This window comes from Acomys russatus, chromosome 5, assembly GCF_903995435.1.
Source record: "Acomys russatus chromosome 5, mAcoRus1.1, whole genome shotgun sequence".
Lineage (NCBI taxonomy): Eukaryota > Metazoa > Chordata > Mammalia > Rodentia > Muridae > Acomys > Acomys russatus.
The window spans coordinates 41276942-41301090 of record NC_067141.1 but is presented as its reverse complement, the minus strand read 5'-3'; the positions used below and the strand labels follow the sequence as shown (position 1 = coordinate 41301090).

Sequence of the window (24149 nt, the reverse complement as noted above, 5' to 3'; positions counted from 1 at the left end):
ACACTCAGGCCACAGAAAGTCCTTCCTAGACCACTTCTGTTCTTGAAGACTGCACCCTCAAGCGCCTCCCTTTCCCTTGAGCCTTTGTTCCTGATAGGCACACACAGGTTTCTCTTGCATAGGATGAGGAGGACAGGGAGGAGGAAGAGGAGGAGGAGGAGGAGGAGGAGGAGGAGGAGGAGGAGGACAAGGAGGAGAGGGAGAGGGAGGAGGAGAAGAATAAGGAGGAGGAGGAGAGAGGGAGAAGCAGAGGGAGAGAGGAGGAGGAGGAGGAGGAGGAGAAGGAGGAGAAGGAGAGGAGGAGGAGGAGGAGGAGGAGGAGGAGGAGGAGAAGAAGAAGAAGAAGAAGAAGAAGAAGAAGAAGAAGAAGAAGAAGAAGAAGAAGAAGAAGAAGAGGGACTCTTCCTGTACTGACTTTTGCAATGAAACATGCCCAGCTCTTTCTCTATCACTCACGTATAGAGCCTATCCCGCCTCAGTACCTTGGACAGAACCAAGTCAGTCTGAGCCTCACTGAGTGAATTCGTTTGAAGTCCAATGCCATGGGTTCATTGCATTAGAGGCCCTAGAGTCTCTCTGAGGCTTCATATCCCTTGCCTTCAGACTTTCATCACTGGTCACTCCCCCTGCCTCCTGTTACTCTCTCTGACATATGTGTCCTGGATCCCCTCTACTTTCTTGACAACAGTCCTGCCAATGTCGAGCATTGTCTTCTCTTCCTCTATCCTTAAGAGGACACTGCTGCTCAATACTTAGCTTCGTTGGTTTGTTTCTACAAAAATGTATTAGCATTAGCAGCATGTAGAGAAGCTTCTCAGCCCTGAATCCTGCCCTTAACATGTGTGACCACGTATCCCACATCATCAGTAGCTTATTGCACACCTAGAGGTCACAAGCTAGGCACTAGATATATGGTTTGAGTGTGTCCTTCAAAGGTTCATATGCTGGACGGTGGACCCAGGGTACAGATGGTGAGAGGTGGTAGGACTTTTGAGAGGTGGGACCTGGTTGAAGATGGTTGATGGTGACCTTGCTAGGAGAAGGAGTTCTTGTGAGAGTGGGTTGTATTAAAGGGATGCTATTTCGTACCGTTGGCTTATTCTGTATGCAGGTGGCTATTTTTATAGTCTATATGTGTGTTGCAATGCAAGAAAGCGTGCCCTTGCCTAGATCGTGTGTGTACATTTTTAGAGGTGTGAGCTAAATAAGTTTATTTTAAAAGTGAGGTATCCACCCTTCGGTAGTTTGTTGCAGAAACGTGAGACAGAGGACTGCATCACACTTTGACATTTGGCTTAGGCTGACATCATGTGACCCTGCACACCTGACTTTGTACTTTTCCTTTGTGTGTTCCCCCTTGTATACCTAAAACTTTATCTCTCTGACTTACTTCCTTTGCTTCTAGCTACTGATCAAATGTTAAATTCTTCCTCTCATATTTATCATTTACTTTTCTTTCTTTCTTTCTTTTTTTTTTTTTTTTTTTTTTTTGGTTCTTGTTTTTGTTTGCTTGCTTGATACAGGGTTTCTTTGTGTAGCTCTGGCTGCCCTGGACTCACTATGTAGACCAGGCTGGCCTTGAGCTCACAGCGGTCCGCCTGCCTCTACTTCCCAAGTGCTGGGATTACAGTCGTGTGCCACTGTTTGCTTTCCTCATCCCATCACTGTAATCTTTATTCAGAAACTTTGTGCATGGAAGATTGCAGGAGTCTCCTTGTATGTTTGCCCTCTGTGTGTGTCTGTATAGGGATATATCATGTGCACATACATGCACACATGTAGAAGCCAGAGTTTGATGCTGAGTATCTTCCTCAGCCATTCTCCACCTTGTTAGTTAAGGTAGGGTTTCTTTCTTGAAATCCAGAACTTACCAACTCAGCTAATCTACTCAGCTAGCTTGTTCTGGGAGCCCTTTGTCACTGCTCCCCCTGTTCTGGGAGCCCTTTGCCACTGCCTCCCCTGTTCTGGGAGCCTTTGTCACTGCCTCCCCTGTTCTGGGGGCCTTCGATACTGCCTCCCCTGTTCTGGGGGCTTTGTCACTGCCTCCCCTGTTCTGGGGGCCTTTGTCACTGCCTCCCCTGTTCTAGGATTAAAGGTGAGCACCACACCCACCTGATTTTTATGTGGGTATGAGACATTTGAGCTTTGTTTCTTTTGCTTGTCCAGGAAAGCCTTTATCCACTGAGCAATCTGTCTGGCCCATCAACATTATGTTCTGGAAGTGATTCATAATGCTAGAGTAGTTGCCTTTTATTTTCCAGTTGAATAGTATTCCATTGGGCCACAGTTTGTTTATGCATATTTTCCCATGAAAGTTATTTATATTGTTTCCAACTTGAGGCTACAATATGAACAAAACTGCTGCAAACATTCTTGCACAATCTGTTTTTATAAAATTATGCTTTATTTCTCTTGAGTAGACAGTGAAATTACTCACCAAGATCTCTCTCTCCCACCCCCTCCACCACCCTCCCCATACACACACTCCCCTAATATCTTGAATGATTATAAAGGCTCTGAAGAGAAGAAGATGCCTTATTTCTTTGTAGATGACTCACTGCAAGTCTTAGCTGAGTTTCCTAAACATCACTGATTAGCACCCACCTGCACGGTTCACTTTGTGGTGGTAGAGAGAGTTAGAGCCCCAAAGAGGACAGTGACTGACGCGTTTCACACTGTAGTCACATTTCACATTGCAGTCACATTTCACATTGTAGATGCCCGTCTTAGTCACCATTCTTTGACACATGGGGTATAGTGAACAAGAATGCTGAGCCTACAGGGGGAGCTGTCAAGGTCGAGGCTCCCCTCCAAGGCTCACAAGCTAATGGTTAGCTTTTTCAATCTAAGGATATTTCCCGAGCTCACGTTTATTGTTATACAATGAAGGTGCCCCTCGCCTGCTCTACATGTTGACAACATTATATTTCCATGCCAGCAGTGACATGTATTTATGTGTTTATTTCCTAGGCGCCACTCTTGCATGCAGTAATTCAGTCCTCCTCACAACTCTATGGTCATAATGGTTTCCTTATTTTTTCATAAGGTGAAAATGAGATACAGAGAGACTAGATCACATGACACATATCCCACTTCTGGATAATGGTGGGTCCTTACTCAGGCAGTCTGAACTAGAATGCATATATATAACTGCTGTAGCAAGCTGCCTACCACAAGTGCCACAGAGTCCAGCTGCATTCAACTCTAGTGCACACAGACATTCAGTGTTAGCTGATTTAACTGTAGCCACATTGCCGTTTCTAGTTGTCTTTTTAAAATAGGGCATATTTAGACAGGCATGGTGGTACACACCTTTAATCCCAGCTCTCTCGGGGAGGCAGAGGCAGGCAGATTGCTGTGAGCTCAAGGCCAGCCTGGCTTACAAATTGACTCCACAGCAACCAAGGCTACAACAGAGAAACCCTGTCTCGAAAATAAAATAAAGCATTTTAAAGCTACTCATGGCTGCATCTTACATCTGGGGGCTGTATGGATATATTTTATTTGCTGGCTAAGGGTTTTTTGTTTGTTTGTTTGTTTGTCGTGTCAAGAATTGAGTTAAATCACTTACCAGGAAACTGGGACAGAGGGGAGGACAGCCTATTGGGACTCTAAATGAGAGAAGCATGGGAGAATAGCAAAGTAGAAGGATCCAGAGGGTCCTAGAAACCTACAAGTAGAACATTATGATAGGCAGATTTGGGCCCAGGGGGCCCACTCAAACTAAGGCACCAGCCAAGGACAATACAGGTGGTAAACTTTAAACCCCTACCCACATCTAGCCAATGGTCAGAACATTCTCCACAGTTGAGTGGAGAGTGGGATATGACTTTCTCACGTACTCTGGTGCCTCACATTTGACCATGTCCCCTGGAGGGGGAGACCTAGTGGCACTCAGAGGAAGGACAGCAGGTAGCCAAGAAGAGACTTGATACCCTATGAGAATATATAGGGGGAGGTAATCCCCCTCAGGAACAGTCATAGGGGAGGGGAATAATGGGAAAATGGGAGGGAGGGAAGAATGGGAGGATACAAGGGATGGGATAACCATTGAGATGTAACAAGAATAAATTAATAAAAAAAAAAAAAGAATTGAGTTAAAGTTCCCTGGGTGAGTTTCCAGTTGCTCTAGGCAAAAGTAGTGTCCGTGGCTCCTCTCTTTACTTCTGCTGTGGCAGCTTGGCTTCTGTGGACTTCTATGGTTTCCTTTCCTCCATCATCTCTGCCTAGAACTGCACACATTGCAATTTAGGTCTCCGCCCCCCCACCCCCTTAGTAGAAATTTATTCTTGTTTTCTGGTCTCTTCAAAATAAGAAAACTTGTAGTTGTAATTTGGTTAGATAAATGAAGCCCTTGCCTAAAGATGCCATTAAATGAATTTCTTTTCCCCTTACTTCTCAGTGAGTTCTTCATGCCGGGCCTTGTTGATACGCATATCCATGCCCCCCAGTACGCCTTTGCTGGAAGCAACGTAGACCTGCCACTTTTGGAGTGGCTGAGCAGGTACACGTTTCCTACAGAACAGAGGTTCCGGAACACTGATGTGGCTGAAGAAGTCTACACCAGAGTTGTTGTGAGTATCCTGTGCGTGGGTGCTGTCCAGTGTCCGATTATCTACGCAAACATTCTGGTCTAGGACCAGACTTCAATCATAACATAGAAGGAGTTATGGTCAGCACGCACTGCAGCACTTTTACGTCTTTTCATAATCGGCTGAGCATGCGACTCTCACAGTAGCAAGGGCTGAATTTGAGTCTAAGGGTCCTAGTCTCAGCCTGGTGGATTCTACGGCATTCTCTTGTTCTTGTCTTCTGGGTGTGTTCTCTCACTGCAGCCAACCTGTAATGCTGTTCTGAGGACCATATGGAATATCTGTGTGACCTTTAGCAGGCTCTGTGACTCACTGTCCCCATCTGTAAACTCGGAGATAGCAATACTACCTACTTCCTGGAATTGTCATGATAATTCACTGAGTTAATATTTGTGGGGTCCTTAAAATAGTGCTTAGCTGGTAAGAGCTGCGTTTATTTCGTTAGTTTTTAATGCTCATGGAAAATAAAGTTCAAATTACTTTTGGGAAGATATCCATTGTTTCAAGAGGTTTGCAAGAAGGAAGATACGGTCCCACATTGCAGAACAGGTGGGAGTGCAATGTGAGCACTGACAACATTGGTGGGAACACTGGAGCCAGTTCAGTCCCTGAACAGTGGCTGCAGTGTGTGTCCACTGCATGCTGGTGGCTTGAAAAGTGCCCCCACCTTCTCCTCCTTTACAAAGACTAGCTCCAGAGTAAGAGCATCTGCTGTAAAGATGGTAGACTGCAAACACTTTTCATCTGGCCTCTGCCTCCTGCAGTGAACACTTGGGACTGCGGTCTTGGATTCTTGCTGGGCTTACCGGTTGTTCTATAGTACTGGCCATATACCTTCTGCAGGGGCTGCCCTAGTCTTCCTGTCAGCTTCTTGGCTTGCATCATTCCAGCCTTAAAGAATAGAAATGGGCACTTACATTCATTCAATTGTCTTGCTTACTTATAATTGTGGGGCTTACATTTTAGCCTGCATCCACGCGACACTAGAAAAACTTTTCAGGCTAAAAGCTGGTTATGAATTGGCTAGCACATGGTCTTAATGAATTGTGTTAACCACAGCAACTCTTTATCTTTAAAATGTATTTATACTTCACATTGTCCTAAAAAGGGGTTGAAGTTGCTTTAAATTGCATAGTGTGAAACAAAAGGAAGTGACTCATCAAATCACAGCAAAGGAAAAAGGAGAAATAAAACCCCAAAGTCAAGGCACACTCTTGGTAGAGTCTGTCACAAATTTGGCTCTATGTTTCCAGCACATGATATAGACAGAGAAATTAGAAGTGAAAATCAACACTGTGTGTGTGGTTTTCAGAGCCACTTTTTTTTTTTTTTTTTTGGGGGGGCAGGGGGGAGGATAAAAGTATATCTATTCTTTATATTGGAGTTATAAAAATAATTCTGGCATTGCTTAATATGGATAAATATTATTGCTGTCAAAACACATTTGTAAAGGATGGTTGAAGGAAAGGAGACATAAGAGACGGGGGAGATCCAACTATATCAGATGCTTACACTTGAGATAGAGCATCAAGGACTTAGGGAGGACATATGGCTTTCAGACAATATCCATATATATTTCTTCATCAGAAATGAAGATATTTAAAGTCAGTGAGTTCTAAACTGGTCTATTCCTGAGAAGTATTTATTTACCAGGTGAACATGACTTTTGGTTCTGGTTCTGAGCAGGCCTACACATGCTGAAGAGATTAGTGTGGAGGGGACCTCTGCTGAGGAGAATTGGGCATTCCTCCTTCCCTTTCCCTCTCCCCACCTCCCCCCACTCCTCCTCTTGTGTCCTCCCCATCTGGTCACTTGGCTGCACTTTGCATAGATTTCTGCATTTTTTTTTTTTTTTTTTTTTTTTTTAGTGGCTTTAGTTCTTTTTAGTCCAATTTGAAACTGTAGCTTCTCACCCAGTTCAAGCTTTTCTTCATGGCTGGAGGTTGGAAGGCTTTCCTCACACTCACGTCATCACTGAGTGACAAACCTCAGTACAGGATGAACTTCAGAGGGAGCACACAGCCCCCAGTGTCACTGAGAAAGCGTGTCTTCTAGCCACTCATTTTCTCCTGGAAGGAATTCTTCAACCTCGACATGGTGTTCAGGGGAAAGTGACTGAGGACCCTGGACATCAGCTAGATCTTCACTTAAACCCTTTCTTCATCTTGTTTTTTTTTTTTTTTAGATCTGTACCCTTTCCACACTTGCCAGTTTCTACAGAAGTGACTCCCTACACAGCAGGTTAGGAAGGGTTGGCTTGTATAGGGAGGAAGCGACTGCGCAGACTCCAGCCAGTGTCCGGCTGGCTGCTCATGTGTCCACCCTCTTCCCAAGGTTTCCGGGGTCTTCTCTGTCTTTTTTCCTCTTTCCTCTTGTCTTTTTCTTGGGAGCTGATCCATGTTATTCTCAGGTATTGTTGTGGAGGTGGCAATTTGCTAAGGCAATAAGAGGCATAATGATCTTTGTTCTGCCAGGTTGAAGCATAAGTCTGGCTGAATAATTTTACTTGGTTGTACACAGAAAAATCTCACTTGCATACTTGCAGATCAATAAAATCTGAATAGCCTCAAACATCCTAAGGAACAAGGAGTTAATTGGCATCTTATTTTGTGACCTCTGAGAACACACACACAACCACATGAATCTAGGAAATCAAAAACACCATCCTTTCCTTGAGCTCCCACTTTTAGAGTATAAATACTTTTGCCATTTACTTAGGTCTCTTCCACATCAAGATGGCATACCTTTAAATAAACACACTTTAAAATTAGAAACCAGACTTGTATTTTCATCTGTGTGTGCCATGTGACTTTTCTGAGCACATGCGATTCAGGATTTTTGTGGTTTATTTTTAGAGGAGGACACTGAAGAATGGGACGACCACGGCTTGCTACTTTGGAACAATTCACACTGACTCATCCCTGCTCCTGGCGGAAATTACAGGTGAGCAGCTGAAAGCAGGATGTGTGGGCATACTGAGCAACGACAACTGGAGCATGCTCGGTGATAGTTTATCTTCGGTGGCAAGCTGTGCCTTTGGGTCCTGGAATTTGGGTGTTTGCACTTTGCCCTTTGTACTTCTTGCAAGTAACTGAGTGACTGTGGATGTCCTTGACCCTGGAGTGGATTTTTGTTGTTTAAATGATTTAGTTATTTTCCTGGATTCTGATTCCATGGATAATGGTTACAGGTCTGAGTTTTATATATTGACTTGGGGCTTTTTTAGAGCACATTTATCAATGTACCTGTGGCCACAGTTTGTTACATTGTAATCAACAAACAGGTCTTGATGGTTAACTACATTCAGGGCATTTTGAGAGGTGCTAGGAACACAGAGAAATAGGAGATAATCTTTGTCCTTAAAGATCCAAAAAGGATAGTTAACACATTGATTAATAATTTTAGTAACACTTGTGATTCTGTTCTAGGTACCAAACATTGTATAGAACACTTAGCCCTAAACAGCAGTCTGACATCTGTTGATGCCCTTATAGCACAGATAGATTAACTGATGTCCAAAGATGGTCGCGTGTCCCCATAGCTGGGAAGCAGAACTGAGACTGGATTTAGGTGGATGACTCCACACATTCCCAGTACAGCGCCTGGCATATAGCAGGTGCTTGACAAGCACGGTTAGCTGGTGATGTGTTTACCATGCTGTTGGTTTCCGAGGTAGTTCATGCCAAAGGCCTAACTGCTGGCACTAAAAACAATAATGAAAGTTCTCAGAAAAGACAAAGTCAGCTTGTCTGGGAAGACTCCATGGAAATGGCCTTTAACTGCATTGAAGACAACACAGGGAAGGCTAAACGGAGGAAATGAGATGGATGGAGAAGTGGGGGAAGGATGTTAGTGATGGAGACAGGAAACAGCATGGTTCAGAGGAAGGGGGAGGGAGAGGGGATGGACAGGCTTAGACCACAGAGGGTCTTGACTGTGCATTAGAGACTCAAAAGAAGGTTTCAGGCCAGGTGAGTGGTCTGATAAGCATGGCATGTTAAAGAATTCATCTGATAACTAGATATTAAAATAACTCCCAGGGGTGAGAGTGGCAGAATGCCTTTGAAAGTCTTAGGACAGGAAGGAGACATTGGAAAACAACCCCCCCTGTGTAGCTCAACTGACACAAGAGTTCCTCCCGCATATCTGATGAAGGTTCTTTGATTGCTAGCAGCCGCCAGGCCTTCCGTCAACCATACCAATATCTATGTTGCTACAGTTAGGGAGAGCAATAACAAAGCATCCAAGGACCATGAGCCTCGTGCATCTTTCTGTGTTTATTCCTCACAGTCCTGCACACTGCAGAGGACTCTGGGACACCAGAGTCTAGATCTCAGATAAAAGCTGCTATCTTGGAGTAATCACAGGGGAAGAAATCCAATGCACGTCGATCAGCCAACACCTGTGTTCTTAACATGTCATATGCTGTGTCTTACCTAGAAAAGGGACACAGCATGCATGGAGAGGAACTCCGTCTCCCGATGACAGGAGAGCAACAAATGGGAGAGAAATAAATGAGGGGGGAAAGAGAAAAACTGATAGATCACAGAATATTAATAATTTTACCTTGAGTGAAGATGAGTGTCAAGATAGTTATGACATTAGTAGAGATATAGACAAACTGTATAATCAATAAGAGAAGCTAAATAAGAAGTGTAAAACACCCAGTTTTTTTCTGGCATTGCTGGGAACAGGGTGCGGGATGAGTGGATGCCTATTTAGCACTCATCGAATTTAGTGGCTTTGTTATTGTCATAGTGTGAAGACAGAAGATTCTGAACATTCCCACTTTTTTAAAGAATAATTTTAATTTAAAAGTGTTTTTGAATCCTCAAAAAAAAAATACACACTGAAAAAGAATTTCATCTTCAGACTCTCTTTGTATGCTTCACAGATAAATTTGGGCAGCGAGCATATGTGGGCAAAGTATGCATGGATTTGAACGACACTGTTCCAGAATACAAGGAGACCACGGAGGAATCCGTCCAGGAGACAGAGAGGTAGGTGTGCCTGGGGCTTCTGATCCATATTTTGGATGAGTCATCTACTCTTTTGGTGGTTTGAAATGAAGAGAGAAAAGTAGACACCAGGATCTGAGCACAGTGGCAGGCTATCCCGACTGTCGCAGGATCTCGTTAGTACACAGGGCTCCAGCAGGTGACAGCGGTCATTGGCTCACAGTGCTTTCCTTTGCTTATCATTCTCAGTCCTCATAGGAAACTCCACAAGGTGTCTGGTTTTTCTTTGCTTGCTTGCTTGCTTGTTTTTATGATAAGAAAACTGAGCCTGACATAGCCTGACTGACTTGTCCACAGCCAGTGGAGTAGTCTATTTACCATTACTCTGATAGTAGTCAGAGATAATCGTCTTATAAAGAGAAAGGGTGTTTTTTTTTGGGGGGGGGGTGTACTGTCCTAGAGGTTTCAGTACATGATATAGCGGCTTCGTGCCTTTGATGAGGCAGGAGTTAATGGTAGGATACACTGCTTACCTCATGAGCTGGGAAAGATAATGAGAGAGAGAGAGAGAGAGAGAGAGGAGAGAGAGAGGAGAGAGAGAGAGAGAGAGAGAGAGAGAGAGAGAGAGAGAGAGAGAGAGAGAGAGAGAGAGAGAGAGAGAGAGAAGACTGACCAGAATTCCAAAACACCTCTCAGGGCCATGTGCCTGATGTCCTAAAGATTTCCCAGTAACACCAACCTGGGAACCAAGCTTTGGCACATGAGCCGTTGGGAGGCATTCATCCAAACTATGTAAGTAGTGTAGATTAAAGTCTCAGAGCCAGAGTTGAGTAGACTGAGTCTCTATGACTTTAAATGTAGAGTTTCTTTTCGCCTGACATGTTTCTCATATCATGCTTAATGTGAAAAAGAGAGGCATGTGCAAGCATTCCCTTTGTGTGCACATGTTCAAGAGTAATAGCGTGAGGAGGCACAGAAGACATATGAGAAGTTTTGGAAAAACGCTTCACTTATAGATGAATGGCAGACATCTCAGCAAAAAATAGCTCAGTCAGGCATTGTAGTACAGGCTTGCAGATTACCTGGATTAAGTATGTGGGAGACTAAGAAGGAAGGATCATGCTATGTAAGCCAGCCTCTGCCACATAGTGAGACCCTCTCTCAAAACCAAAACAAAGTTGTTGATTTTTTTTTAATATATATAAATAAACAAAAGAATATGTGTTTTCCTAGCATAAAGCACAGGAAAGCACAAAGAGGTACAAAGCAGATATATTTTCTCTAGCTAAGTCACCCAAAGACACCAGTGTGCAATCTTCACTGTGTATCCTTTTTTTCAGTCTGGTTTCAAATGTGTTAGAGCCACCTATCATGAGCATTTATTTATCTTGTTATGGAAGAAGAAAAAAATCGTATGCATGATGCATGCTGGAATGACCGCACCATGCGCATGAAACTGTTACATGATCCGTCAGTGGAGCACAGACACACAACAAGGCTGTATCCTTACAGGACCTTATCCCACATCTGTGGACCCGTAGGAAGTAGAGCCCTTACAATAAAAGATCTAGACACATTCCATTGTGGCACACAGGCAAGAGAGGCACTGAAGGTAGAGACCAAAGCCTGCCCTAGAGCCTCTAGGCATAGACTGAGTTCACCAGAGGATGTGGACAGCCTGTTTTGGAGTGATCTGTACCTCTAAAGAGAGGAAAGAGCATCATGTGCAGACAGCACATGGGGTGAACAGAGACAACACAACAGGTCCCCATGAAGACTCTAATGTGACTGGTCTTCAAGTCACCACTTACAGATGCCACATACAAAGCAGGTGTCCTAGATATATCAGGATCAGTCCCAGATCAGGACTTCAATCAATCTACAAGTTCAATGCAGCAAACCTATCAGTGACTCACAGATAGGGAACGAGGGAGAATAAAAGCCTAGGACCCCAGGCAGGCTGGTTTGAAAGGCTCAGCAGAGCTGCCCAGGATGACTGGAGACTCATCTATCTCTTCAGACCCCACACTGCACCACAGTGAGGAGCCCTAACAGCACATCCCAGCAGAGGTCTTATTCCAGGTGGAGATTTGGCACACCGAGTTAAAGAATTGCAGGACTGGGCTAGCAGCGAGATGACTCAGCAGTGCAGGACTTGGCTGTGGTTCTGAGTATACACATGGCTGTTGACACATCTGTAGTTCCAGGGGATCCAATGGCCTCCTTTGATCTCCACAGGTACCACATGCAGGGTGCACTCATACATGCAGACAAATACACACATGTAATAAAACTAAGAAAAGAACCACAAGGTATCCTGTTCTGGGAGGAGCCAGGATGAGCCAAGGCTGATCCCTTCAATCTTCCGATGTCAGAGTTGCAGCCCCTTTTCAGTTAATCACGGGAGTCGCAGGAAAGAGGCAGAAGGCCATGTCACCAAGGCTATCAGAGGACTTGCCACACACCTGACAGAGCTACAGAGTGGTGTGTGGAAGCCGAAAGTGTGGTATACAATAAAATTGATCAGCTATGAGAAAAAGCAAAGTGGCCACAACATAATGAATTTTGGAATTATTATTCTAAGAAAAACAAACAGAATGCTAAAGGGCACACTTTATAAACTTTCATTTATATATATTGAATATAAAGAAGATGCAAGTCCATGCATGAGACAGAAAGCAGGAAAGGCTTGTGGATGTCGGGGAAGCACTGTCTCTCCTGCCTGCAGACCCAGAGGACCTCACTCTGATGATGAGAATTCAAAGACTGTATTATTACAAAAGCTCGGCAACCCAGTAAATTTGCTGAAATTATTGAATAGAGCACTTAAAATGGGTGAACTTTATGATATGTAAATTATGCTTCACCAAAAGTGATTTTGAAAAATGGAAGTATGTTCCAGTGCATAATCTCTTTAAAGAGTTGAGTAGGAAAGGTCAGAATTTTAAGTGTATATTTTTAAAGGGTTGCTTTAAAATTCACAATAAAGTGATTCTTGATAAAGACATTGTAAGAACAGAGTGGAATTTATCCCTTTCTCATACTGTACTACAGCGTTTCTCTCGTCTGCTCTGGTACCCGTCCTCCCACTTTGCCCCTTCACAACTGAAGCAATAATATCCTTTAAAGTCCGAGAACTTTGAGATGCAGAGGCATGCTCTAGATTTTTCTCAAGATGTAGCATTAATGTTGAAAAACACATTACGTCCTTCTTCTAGTATGCCACCGTCACTGCATGGATTAGGCCAGTTTACAAAATTAGGGTTTCTTTTTTTAAAAAATGTACATTTGTTCATGTTTGTGTATGTGTCCTGTGCAAGTGCATGCACTAGTTTACAAACCCGTGGAGGCCAGAGGCGGATGTCCGGTGTCCTGCTCTGCCACTCTCCGTTGAGATAGAGTTTCTCACTGAACTGCAAGTTTTTAGTTCCCAGCATCCACCTGTCTCTGACCCAGAGCTGTGGGGTTAGTGGCATGGCCAGCTTGCCCAACTCTTTCTCTTTTAAACATTGGCACTGGGTATTTAAATTCAAGTATGCATGCTTGCATAGCAAGTGCCCCTACCCATTGCACCAGCCCCTCCGCTCCACAAATGAAGGATTCTTCATTTTAAAAAAATCACCCTCATAGTATCCTGTATTAGGCCAGGACTCCTCCACAAGACCAGATTTGTTAAGCATGGTGCCCAGCTCATTAAATTACTTTAAAAAAAAATAGTTGCACAAAGTAATAGCTTTCACTGTGACGCTTTTATAGGTACATATTAGATACTCAGGTCATATCCACAACCATCTCAATTGCTTTTGGTTGTATGTTACATGATTTCATGAGTTTTCATTTTGTTCCATTTCACATAACGTTGGGGACTTTATTGATCATTAAGTACTTTTCTTATGTGATCTTTGATGGCTTTTTCATGGTACCTTGACTATTTAACAGGGAATTCCACTGCATTGTATTCCATGTCAATAGATACACGGAAGAAATTTCTTTAGGTTTATTTTTCTGGGCATAAATTTAGATCAGTTTTGCTTCTGTTTTCCGGGCTTTCTCACTTCAAGCACATTCCATTTGGAGTATTGTTTCTAAATTACATGTATTATGTATAGGCCCAGTAGCAGTCAATCAAGACACAGACACTTGTTATATTTTAAAATAGCCTTAGTTAACCTGGGGCAGGGCAGATATCAATCCTCTAAATTACCTCCCATAGTGGGGCAGGCATGGGATCCCTGTATCAATCCCATGCCACCTGCTTGTAATAACTTCTATCAAGCTATTTCTCATCCATAATCCCATATACTTGCTCATGTTCTTTATCTGGGCTGGATTCTCCATCCACGCTGGTCACGTGCTTTTCCTCCATCTAACCCATAGCAGCCTTCCTCTCTTCTTTAGGTCTCTTTCCTTTTCTCCTCGTGGCAGTCTTTTTTTTTTTCCCCCAGAATTATTCTCTCTCCTAGCCCCACCTATCTCCTCTACCCTGCCCAGGTGGGATGGCTTTTTATTAAACAAAAGCTGGGTCATACAGGCAGTAAACAGTAATTAGCATCAAAATACATCAGAGCATCCCCCAACATTGGAGTGCCACAGTGAGCAGCTGCTGCACCATCATGGGATGGTGGCAGCATCTCTGCCTTCAACACTAGCCTTGTGCTTAACAGTCCACTGCTGTGATCACTGTACCTTAATTCATAGTTTGTTTTTCATGGGGTAAAGATGAAGCCAAGGGTATTGTTCATGCCTGGCAAGTGTCTATTGCAGATCTATGTCCCCAGGATCTCAATTCACATTTTAGTCTGAAAGCATAGCAGAAGGAAGAAAACTGACACTGTTTTCTGGCCAGGGCAGAACTAGCCATTTCAAGCAGGCAGAAGTGCAGATTCACCACTTGTCCCATCTCCTCCACATTTCACAGCCACCTCTGTCACCTTCCTTCACCTTCCGCCATTATATACCCACTGCCGGACTCTGCCCTTGGAGACTGACGATGATACCGTGTGCACAAGTAGCCTCTACACAAGAGGGGATTAGAAGTACACTGTCTGAGGCTCCTACGTGCCTGTGTGTGCCTGGGAGTCCATGGCCCTATCATCCACAGAACACAGTGCTCTGAGACTCCACCACACAGGTTTGGAGCCACCAGCATAGTCTGGGACCTGTGTGGAGGCTCAGAATGGCTCACAAGATGCCACAGGTTAATATTCCCAGTGATTTTCCTCACCCTCTTTGCTATCAGTGAAAATGCTGAGTAATTATTGCTTGTTAATCTCTAATTAGTGGTGGTGAAACTCGTGCTGTTAGAAACATTTATTTGAAAATAATTAACTTTTCTAACTTTGCATTTGTCACTTCATTTCAGATTTGTGTCGGAGATGCTTCAAAGGAATGTAAGTGAATCTGTTCAGTGTTCAGCCAGAGCGCCGCTCTGTTAGCTGTAGGATTTGTTAAATTGTTTGATAGATTAGTCTGTGTACCTATGGCTTAGTCGATGCCTAAGAGGTGTTTTTCTAGAAACGTCAATTATTGACACTGTTTACCCAATGGCTCAGATCAGAGAGGTCAGATTTCTAAAATTGAAATCATCTGACAAAGACCATGAGTATTGAGGTGTACAGAGTTATGGTTTGTCACCCATATGCCATATCAAATGGTGACCTCAGTCGGATCAATTCACACGTGTGATGACAAGGCTGCACAGAAGCCTTGGGAATTGGTTCATTTTATGACTGATAACGTGTGCCCTTTGGTCAGTATCTCATATGATCAAGAAACCCTATTTCTGGTTATCTACCAAGATAAAAATTGCTATCTTGGAGAGACATCTGTGCCTATGTTTACTGCAGTTTTATTCACCATAGCCCAACTATGGAAGCAACCTAGGAGTCTATGGCTAAATAGATAAAAACAATATGAATATATGTTTATATGTACACACACACACACACACACACATATATTCACAAGTGGAATAGTATACAATTTAAATGTCTTCCATGTCCTATGTTTGTATATGTATATATACACATGTGCATGTATACTGGAATACTATTTATTTGTTTTTTAAAAAAAAGATATTGCTATTTGAGACAGCATTGATGAATCTGGAGTATATTATGTCAAATGAAACAAACAACATTCAGAAGAGAAATACCGTGTGCTCTCATTTGTATGTGTAATCTGAAAAGGTCAAATTCATGGAAGTTTCCGGCTTTTGCTTTCCAGGGACAACTCATAGGACACTATATTTAGACCTCTCTGGGTTTTTTGAAGCACAGTTTTGTAGTTGGGAACGGTCACCTGACTTTAGTGGATTTGATTATTTACTATTAAAATGCACTGCAAGCTTTATGTTTGTTAAATTTGTTTACGGCTTCTGGGATATTGTTTGGTCCTATTTTTGGTTCCCTTACCCTTTGTCTACTTGCAACAGTGAACCAAAGTTTAGTCAAGTATGTGAACTCCATCCCAAGTTCGCTAAGCTTTTAGTTAGTCTAAGGTGTGTGGGTCAGCTGTCTGTCACAATGACAGAATATCTGAGGCAAGCAATTTATAAGAAAGGAAGATTTGTTTTAACTCTGGTTTCAAACAATTTTAGTCTATGACCACATGGTCTCATGGCTTTCAGTGCTACAGTGAGGCAGAACACGATGGTCAAAATTCTAGGCAGAGGGAGGCTGCTTTCTTCATGGCTTCCAGGAAGCCACAATTTACTTCCTCCCAAAGCTTTTGTCATCTCTCAATAGTACTATCAGCTGAAAACCTTCCCCTCCTGTGAGTTTGAGGGACATTTAAGGTACAAATCATCATTTAAGGTATGGTAATTCAGTCAGAGTCCTCAAGAGTCACCCTCTCAACTCAGCCCTCCCATTCCCGCTGCATTTCCTCTTCCTGGTCTAGGGGCCTTTGATTGTGTAACATTGGTCTCTGTAGAGGGAGGGTTTCATGATCCGAGGAGATAGGTGGCATGTGGGTATTGGGGACCTGTTTGGTGGCTTCTTCCTCATTGGTTCTGCCCACTGCTAGTCTCCAGTGTGGATTGAAAATCAGGCTATGCTCAGACTCAATGGCACATCACAGGACCATGGAGAGGCAGCCAGGCATCATCTTTGCCCTGGCATTGCAGGGCCTGTGAAGACAGTGCTCTTTCTTGCTTCCAAGCACAGTATGAGAATTGGTGTATGACTCCAAGGACAGATTTATAGGCTAGTAGGCCTAGTCCTTCCTTCCCTTATGGCTCTTCAGTGTTGCATTAGAAACCATAGGAATGTTCCAGGTGAGTAGACCCTATTAGACACTATCCTAGGAGTCATCCTATCCTGCCAGCCAGCCACTGAGGTATTACCAAAGAGTGCTGAGGGAGGGTGCAGCCAGCATGCCTCCTCAAGATGTAGGCAGAGCAATAAACTGCCACTGCACATGTGGTGTCCCCACCCGAGCACTCATCTGAGGTAATGGTGAGGGAGGGCCGATAATTAGAGAGAAAACTTTCTTCTGTAAACTTGATGCTGAAGAATGTGCTGTTCTCAGACATAAACTGTTTTTTTTGGAACCCAGAATCTCTGTGGACTAGAAAGTGGAGATTTTCATCTGTATCAAAACTGTACAAATGTGTTGTTGTGGAATGTGTTACGTGTTCATACACTCCAAATTTCTCTCACCAATTTCTTTCATCATTTCAAGTATTTAAGGGTGAAACCCATAGTGACCCCGCGCTTTTCCCTGTCTTGCACGGAGACTCTGATGAGTGAACTTGGCAACATCGCCAAGACCAATGACCTGTACATTCAGGTAGGCATTTCCCCCTTTGGTTTGTGCCTCAGGCTATATGTACAATATCTTTTGGTACCCTTAGGTCATCTATAATAATTTATACCTGTGATCTGCTACAATCAAAGAATTTCAGGACAGGTGTCCTGACATGATACCACCCACCAGGAGGTGGGGTGAGTGACTGATGTCATGAGGAGGTGACATGACTGATTGATGTCATCAGGAAGTGCCCTGACTAATGTCACCTAATCCAGTTAGTCAGTTTTGCAGGTTCAGAAGCCTGAAGTTGCTTTCATCCTCAATAATCTCGGATCCATCTTAGATAGGCCAAGACAGCATTATAAAGAATAGCAAGGTCAATGTCAGACTACCCTTTCTTGGTAAAATGCATTTAGTACTTTTCCTTCCTACTTTTATTTGACACTTTCCTGCTGTTCTAGAACCTTCATTTGTGGAGGAACCATTTATTATTTGAAAAGTAAAAAGAACTTAATTTCTACCTTACAGAAATGCATTTAAAATCCTTTTGTTCTGAGTTTCTTAATTTAAAACCTGGAACAAAAAGTATATCTTCCTTTATCATTAAGTTGTTGCAATTTAGCAATAAAATGCTTTTAAAAATCTCACAGCTGGGCTAAAATTAGGAGCTCCCTTCCCCCATTCAAACTTAATTACACACTGCACTAAAATGTCCCCTCTTTCAAAGCTGACATTCTTAGAGGGAAGGGAAAGCTGGAGTGAAGGCAGCATATTGATTTCTTACTTTTTATTTACTTATTTTTTATAATATATGTTCATAAGACCCATTAACACACCTTCCCCATGATTACTGTTTGTGGTTTCTGATGTTTGAACTTTGGATTCTGTCCTGAATAATTATGATGAGGTAATAAAATTCCACATTCAGATAGTATTTCCAAATTGGAAAAATAATGCTTTTTTTTCTTTTTCTTTTTCTTTTTTCTTTTTTTTTTACTTTTTATTGAATCTTTGTGAGTTTCACATTGTATATCCCAGTCCCACATATCTTCTTGTCCCCTTGTATCTGCCTTCCACCCTTGCAACCTTTCTCTCAAGAAAATAAAAAACAAACAAAGCAAAGCATGAAAAAAAAAATCTTGTTATGGAAGTTGCACAGTATACTGCTTTGTCCACACATCTTCTCTTGCAAATGTTCCAGGTCTCTGGCTTCCGTGACACCTCACTGGGACTCCTCCCAGTTATCCTGCTGTTTCTTTTTTTCATGGAGATCCTGTCGCTTTGCATCAGCAGGACTGGGTTCTTTCATGTGCCCCAAGAGTTCACAGTTGATGTAGATTTGGGGTAGGCCAACTCAAAGGCCTGGATCTGGTCCTGGATAGTAGCTGAACTGGCCTGTGCACCAGCTCTCCCACATTCACACCACCACCCCCCCCCCCCCCCCCCCCCCCCCCCCCCCGCTGACCTACCCAATGCCACCATCTGCAGAAGGCTCTCATGCCCTTGTGGGGACCGGCTCACCTGAACCCATACTTCCAGAGCCAGCTCCACTCTGCTGCCCAGTTGAGGCAAGAGGCTCACTTTTCTATGTGCTGCAGTGTGTGAAGGGCTAGGCCAGCTCTCCCACTCTCATACCATTGGGGCTGGTTCACTGGTGCCTTTGTCATCAAGGCCAACTCCACTGTTCTGCCCAAGTGAGGGGCAGGGTCTGCTCTCCTGAATGCTACAACCAGTGAGGAGCAGTGCTAGCTCTCCTGCTCTTATGACTGGCTCAGTTATCCAGACTGCTGGCAGGGGACAAAGAGTGAGGAGGAGGGGAGGAATGACCTCTGCATGTATCACCTCACAGCAGAAGAGTCGTGGGGCCACCACTCTCACACTCATGTCACCTGGGCCAGGTCACCCATGCCCACCAACAGGGCCAGCTCCACTGTGCAAGGCCTAGTGCCCTGAGTACTGCAGAATTCAGATAGTATTTCCACATTAGAAACAGAATACCTTTATTTGAAGAAGAAGAAGAAGAAGAAGAAGAAGAAGAAGAAGAAGAAGAAGGAGAAGGAGAAGGAGAAGGAGAAGGAGAGGAGGAGGAGAAGGAAAAGGAGAAGGAGAAGGAGAAGAGGAAAATGCATACAAAAATAAAATGAAAAACACGTAAAAAGTCTCTTCTTAGGCTAGAGACGTAGTACAGGTGATAGAATACTCACATGAACCCCTGAAGCTAAACCTCAGCATTGCATGACCTGGGCCTGGTGGCACAGCACTCAGAAGGTGAGGAATCAGAAACACAGGGTTATCCTTGGCTACAAATTAGAGGGAGGGATGAGATGCATTTACTTGTATTATCCAATCAAATCACCTGGTTGTTTTTCCTCTTGTGTTATGTCTATGCATTTCACTGATGGACTGGGGTTTACTCCTGACAGTGGATAGAGGTCAATCTAGGAGAAGCACGTATTAGAATCGTTGCTCACTTTTTCCTCCTATTCATCTTGCTGTGTCTTTTCGTAGTACAGAAAAAGGAGGCAAAGCAGAATTGTCTTAGAAGTGTTTGTTGGCTTGTGAACTGTTTACATGGTCTATTATTCTCATTGCCCATTAGTATGAAATGTGTTTTTTAGAGACTGGGTTAGCTACTCCAGTGCAAGACACTTTGTGTCTCCTCAGATTTCAGGTGCCCTCATGAATGGTTGGTGTGGCTGCCTCAGACATACTCAGTTTGCGTGAGAGTTCCCATAAGCTCCTTCCTGTTGAAGGCAGGGCTGTCCAGCTCTGTCATTTTCACTTTTTTTTTTTTTTTCATCAAGAACATCATTCAGAAGGCTAAGAAAAGAGGCAGATTGAAGACAGGCCCTGAGCCCTGTCTTCCTTCACCCCGCCAATGCACTGAGTTCTATAAAATTTCACACACAAAATATGACTAACACATCTGCAGCTAAGAGATGGAAAATTGCTGGGAAGTGTTGGCACATGCCTTTAATCCTAGCACTTGGGAAGCAGAGGCAGGTGGATCTCTGAGTTCAAGGCCAGCTTGGTCTACAGAGTGAGTTCCAGGACAGCCAGGGCTACACAGAGAAACTCTGTCCTGAAAAGCCTGGGGGGGGGGGGTGGAGGAGGATGGGGCAGAATCACTAAACTAGCCCTAAACTTCTATTGAGTGATGAGAAATGGAAGCTTAAAGAAAAGAACTCACTTGCTGTAAGACATATAACCAAGCTTAGTCTTTAGTCTTTAGCTCTCTTCATTCAAATTTTAGTTTTATTCTGAATAAACTATAGACTTATCCTCTGATAGCCACTGAATTTTTATAGGCAGGTGGCTACAAGCAAGGCACTTTAAAGATAATCTGTTTGTTTTTCCTATAGACTAAAGTTTTAAGACCTAAGGGAAAGATTATTTGTCTTGAGGTCTCTCTCTCTCTCTCTCTCTCTCTCTCTCTCTCTCTCTCTCTCTCTCTCTCTCTCTCTCTCTCTCTCACACCACACAACACACACACACACACACACACACACACACAGAGAGGAGAGAGGAGAGGAGGAGAGAGAGAGATGAGAGAGAGAGAGAGAGAGAGAGAGAGAGAGAGAGAGAGAGAGAGAGAGAGAGAGAGAGAGAGAGAGGAGGGCTATGTTCAGGATATTCAGTTTCTTCATTGTGTATATAGTCATAAACAATGTGTATAGCAATTTAAAATGAGACCCAAATACATACATTCATGTTTCCACCCATAGCCTATTACATCAACAAGATCAGTAAACAGAAGCCAGCAGTAGCATGTTGACATGGGAGATATAATGTCAAATATTTTATAGGAGAAAATGAAAGCATTTCTTTGTTTGCAGAGCCATATAAGTGAAAATCGTGAAGAAGTTGAAGTTGTGAAAAGCTTATACCCTGGTTACAAAAACTACACAGATGTCTACGATAAAAACAATCTTCTGACAAACAAGGTAAGTTCAGGATCATGGTATGACCCATGTAAAGTAGGTTGCACTCTTAAAGTTTTAACATCTCAGAATTATCACTTCTGCAGCACACATGCATTTTCTAAACTAGAGTAAACCCAGTGTGTGTCTATAGATATATGTGAGTGTGTGTGTGTGTGTTCATAATGTGTGTGTCTGTGTCTATGTGTCTATGTATCTATGTATCTATGTATCTACCTATGTATGTATGTATGTGTGTATGTATGTATGTATCTATCATCTACCTACCTACATACCTGTTTATGTATGTGCATATCTATATATGTGTGTTCACGGTATGTGTCACTCTCTATATATGTGTCTCTATATATGTATGCATAGTGCAGGGTTTTGGTTTTGTGTGTGTGTGTGTGTGTGTGTGTGTGTGTGTGTATCTAATATGGGCCTGAAATCTCATCCCTATCATGAATTCTAAGCTTTTTATTGGATGGTGAGAATGACCTTTGTCTAATGCTTTCATAGTTAGTACATCAGTGTGTTTGCCTTTGAGGCAGCGGATCCATTTCTAAGGGTTAATTCTTTAAAGAGTATAAAAAGTAGGTGTGTTGATAACACAGGAAAGTTTGAATATGACTATCCTCAAGGAATTGGCTAAGTCATAGAATATACATAATTAGAATTCCATCCAGCATTCACAAAGAGCAAAGCATGCATACTTCCATGGAAGAATGCTCAACGTATTTGGATGCACATTACGTGTTAGTATGTTTTCACACATAGAAACTGTCCAGAGATACATGGGGAGTGTAATTTCTTAAAATGAGGCTTAGAAAAATGAGTATGTATTACTTTTATAATTAATTAAAATTAATGCAAGTGGCAAGAGACCTCATTAGAGCATTATGTCCTTTGGCCTTGGCCTTCCATGAAATGAACACAATGCCTTGAGAGTCTACTGCAGCAAGTAATTTCTTGGTGACTACACAAAAGGAGATATGAATGCAAATGATTTAAAAGGTTAGTAATTTGCATAAATAATGTAAATTTACATCGAAAGTGTCATTCTCCTTTACATATATTACCATATGATTTATAAATTAATCTTACATTTACATGTTAATCTTATTAGCACAGAGCCTGAGAATGCTTTATTGAATTATTCCTTCCAAAGGAGAAAGCAATTGGATATAAACTTTACATTAAAGTGTAAAACAAACTTTTAGGGAATTAAATGTTACTTGAAAACCCACAAATCTTGCAAAGATGCAAGTTTAGAGAGGTCTCAGGCATGTGTGGCACCTGCTTTCTTAAATAAGTTTTAGCTCCTTAGCTAAAAGCTGTTATGATATGACATATCCTGATTTTTATGTACTAATGGTCCAGGCACCTATAGTGAAACTAATAACAGAAATAAAAAACAATTCTCTCTGATATGATGGCTCATGCCAGCAATCCCAGCATCTCACAAGCTGAGGCAGGAAGATTACGAGTGTGAGGTCAGCTCGGTATCCATAGTGACTTCAAGGCCAGCCTTAGCTATATAGAAAGACTCTGACTCCAAAATATACCATCTACAATAATTAACCCATAGTACAAAATCATATTTACAGTTGCATGCACTTTTAGAAAGTTCTGATTCAAATATAACTAAGTATTAGCCTACAACAAGCACATCTATTGGATTTAGAAAAGAAAGCAGCTTGAAAATTTTCTACAAGAGAGATGATAAAATCATAATGTGTTTAATCTGGCTGGATTTTCTATGCCACAAATGAGCTGGCTGACCCTTTACTGGTGTGTAAATCAACTGAAAGAATCAAAAGCAAGAGTGAGGTCTAGGATGGAGTTCAGTGGTAGAGTACTGGGTTTGATCGCCAGCACTACAACCAATCAATCATTAGATAAATAAATAGATGAATAGATGGATATATAAACAGACAGACAGACAGATGATAGGTAGATAGATAGATAGATAGATAGATAGATAGATAGTAAAAATATGCAAATTTGTTGAGACTTTTGTAATATATATTTTAATGTAGGGATTTTTGTCCTTTCAAATAATGGCAACTGTGCTCATAGAGGCCAATGCTTCTGTGTCTTCTTGCAGTATTTAGCCATGAGTACTAGTGCAAGCATTTTTTTTTTATTAATTTATTCTTGTTACATCTCAATGTTTATCCCATCCCTTGTATCCTCCCATTCCTCCCCCCCCCCCCCGCCTTTTTCCCATTATTCCCCTCCCGTATGACTGTTCCTGAGGGGGATTACGCCCCCCTATATATTCTCATAGGGTTTCAAGTCTCTTCTTGGCTACTTGCTGTCCTTCCTCTGAGTGCCACCAGGTCTCCCCCTCCAGGGGACATGGTCAAATGTGAGGCACCAGAGTACGTGAGAAAGTTGTATCACACTCTCCACTCAACTGTGGAGAATATTCTGACCATTGGCTAGATCTGGGAAGGGGTTTAAAGTTTACCTCCTGTATTGTCCTTGGCTGGTGCCTTAGTTTGAGTGGGACCCCTGGGCCCAAATCTGCCTATCATATTGTTCTACTTGTAGATTTCTAGGACCCTCTGTATCCTTTTATTTCGCTGTTCTCCCATGCTTCTCTCATTTAGAGTCCCAATAGGATGCCTTCCCCTCTGTCCCAGTTTCCTGGTAAGTGAAGGCTTTTGTGGGACATGCCCCTTGGGCTAGTATGCAGATATAAGTGAGTATATACCATTTGATTCTTTCTGCTTCTGGGTTAACTCACTCATTATGATCATTTCTAGCTCAATCCATTTATCCACAAATTTCGGGAATTCCTTGTTTTTAATAGCTGAGTAGTATTCCATAGTGTATATGTACCACAGTTTCTTTATCCACTCTTCTACAGTGCAAGCATTTTTAATGGTAAACTTCATGCAGAATATTCTTCTTTCTAG

At 42.6% G+C, this 24149-nt stretch overlaps 1 protein-coding gene across 1 annotated transcript in view; it reads left to right on the top strand.

The window, feature by feature from the left end:
• The window catches only part of Gda (guanine deaminase), an 80579-nt gene that overhangs the window by 37492 nt on the left and 18938 nt on the right, over positions 1–24149 (top strand). Inside the window, exons 3-8 of the mRNA XM_051146242.1 lie at positions 4403–4574; positions 7448–7535; positions 9487–9592; positions 14913–14940; positions 17234–17341; positions 21139–21246. Of these exons, the coding sequence (XP_051002199.1) occupies positions 4403–4574; positions 7448–7535; positions 9487–9592; positions 14913–14940; positions 17234–17341; positions 21139–21246 (610 nt within the window). The remainder of the gene's footprint in view (positions 1–4402; positions 4575–7447; positions 7536–9486; positions 9593–14912; positions 14941–17233; positions 17342–21138; positions 21247–24149) is intronic.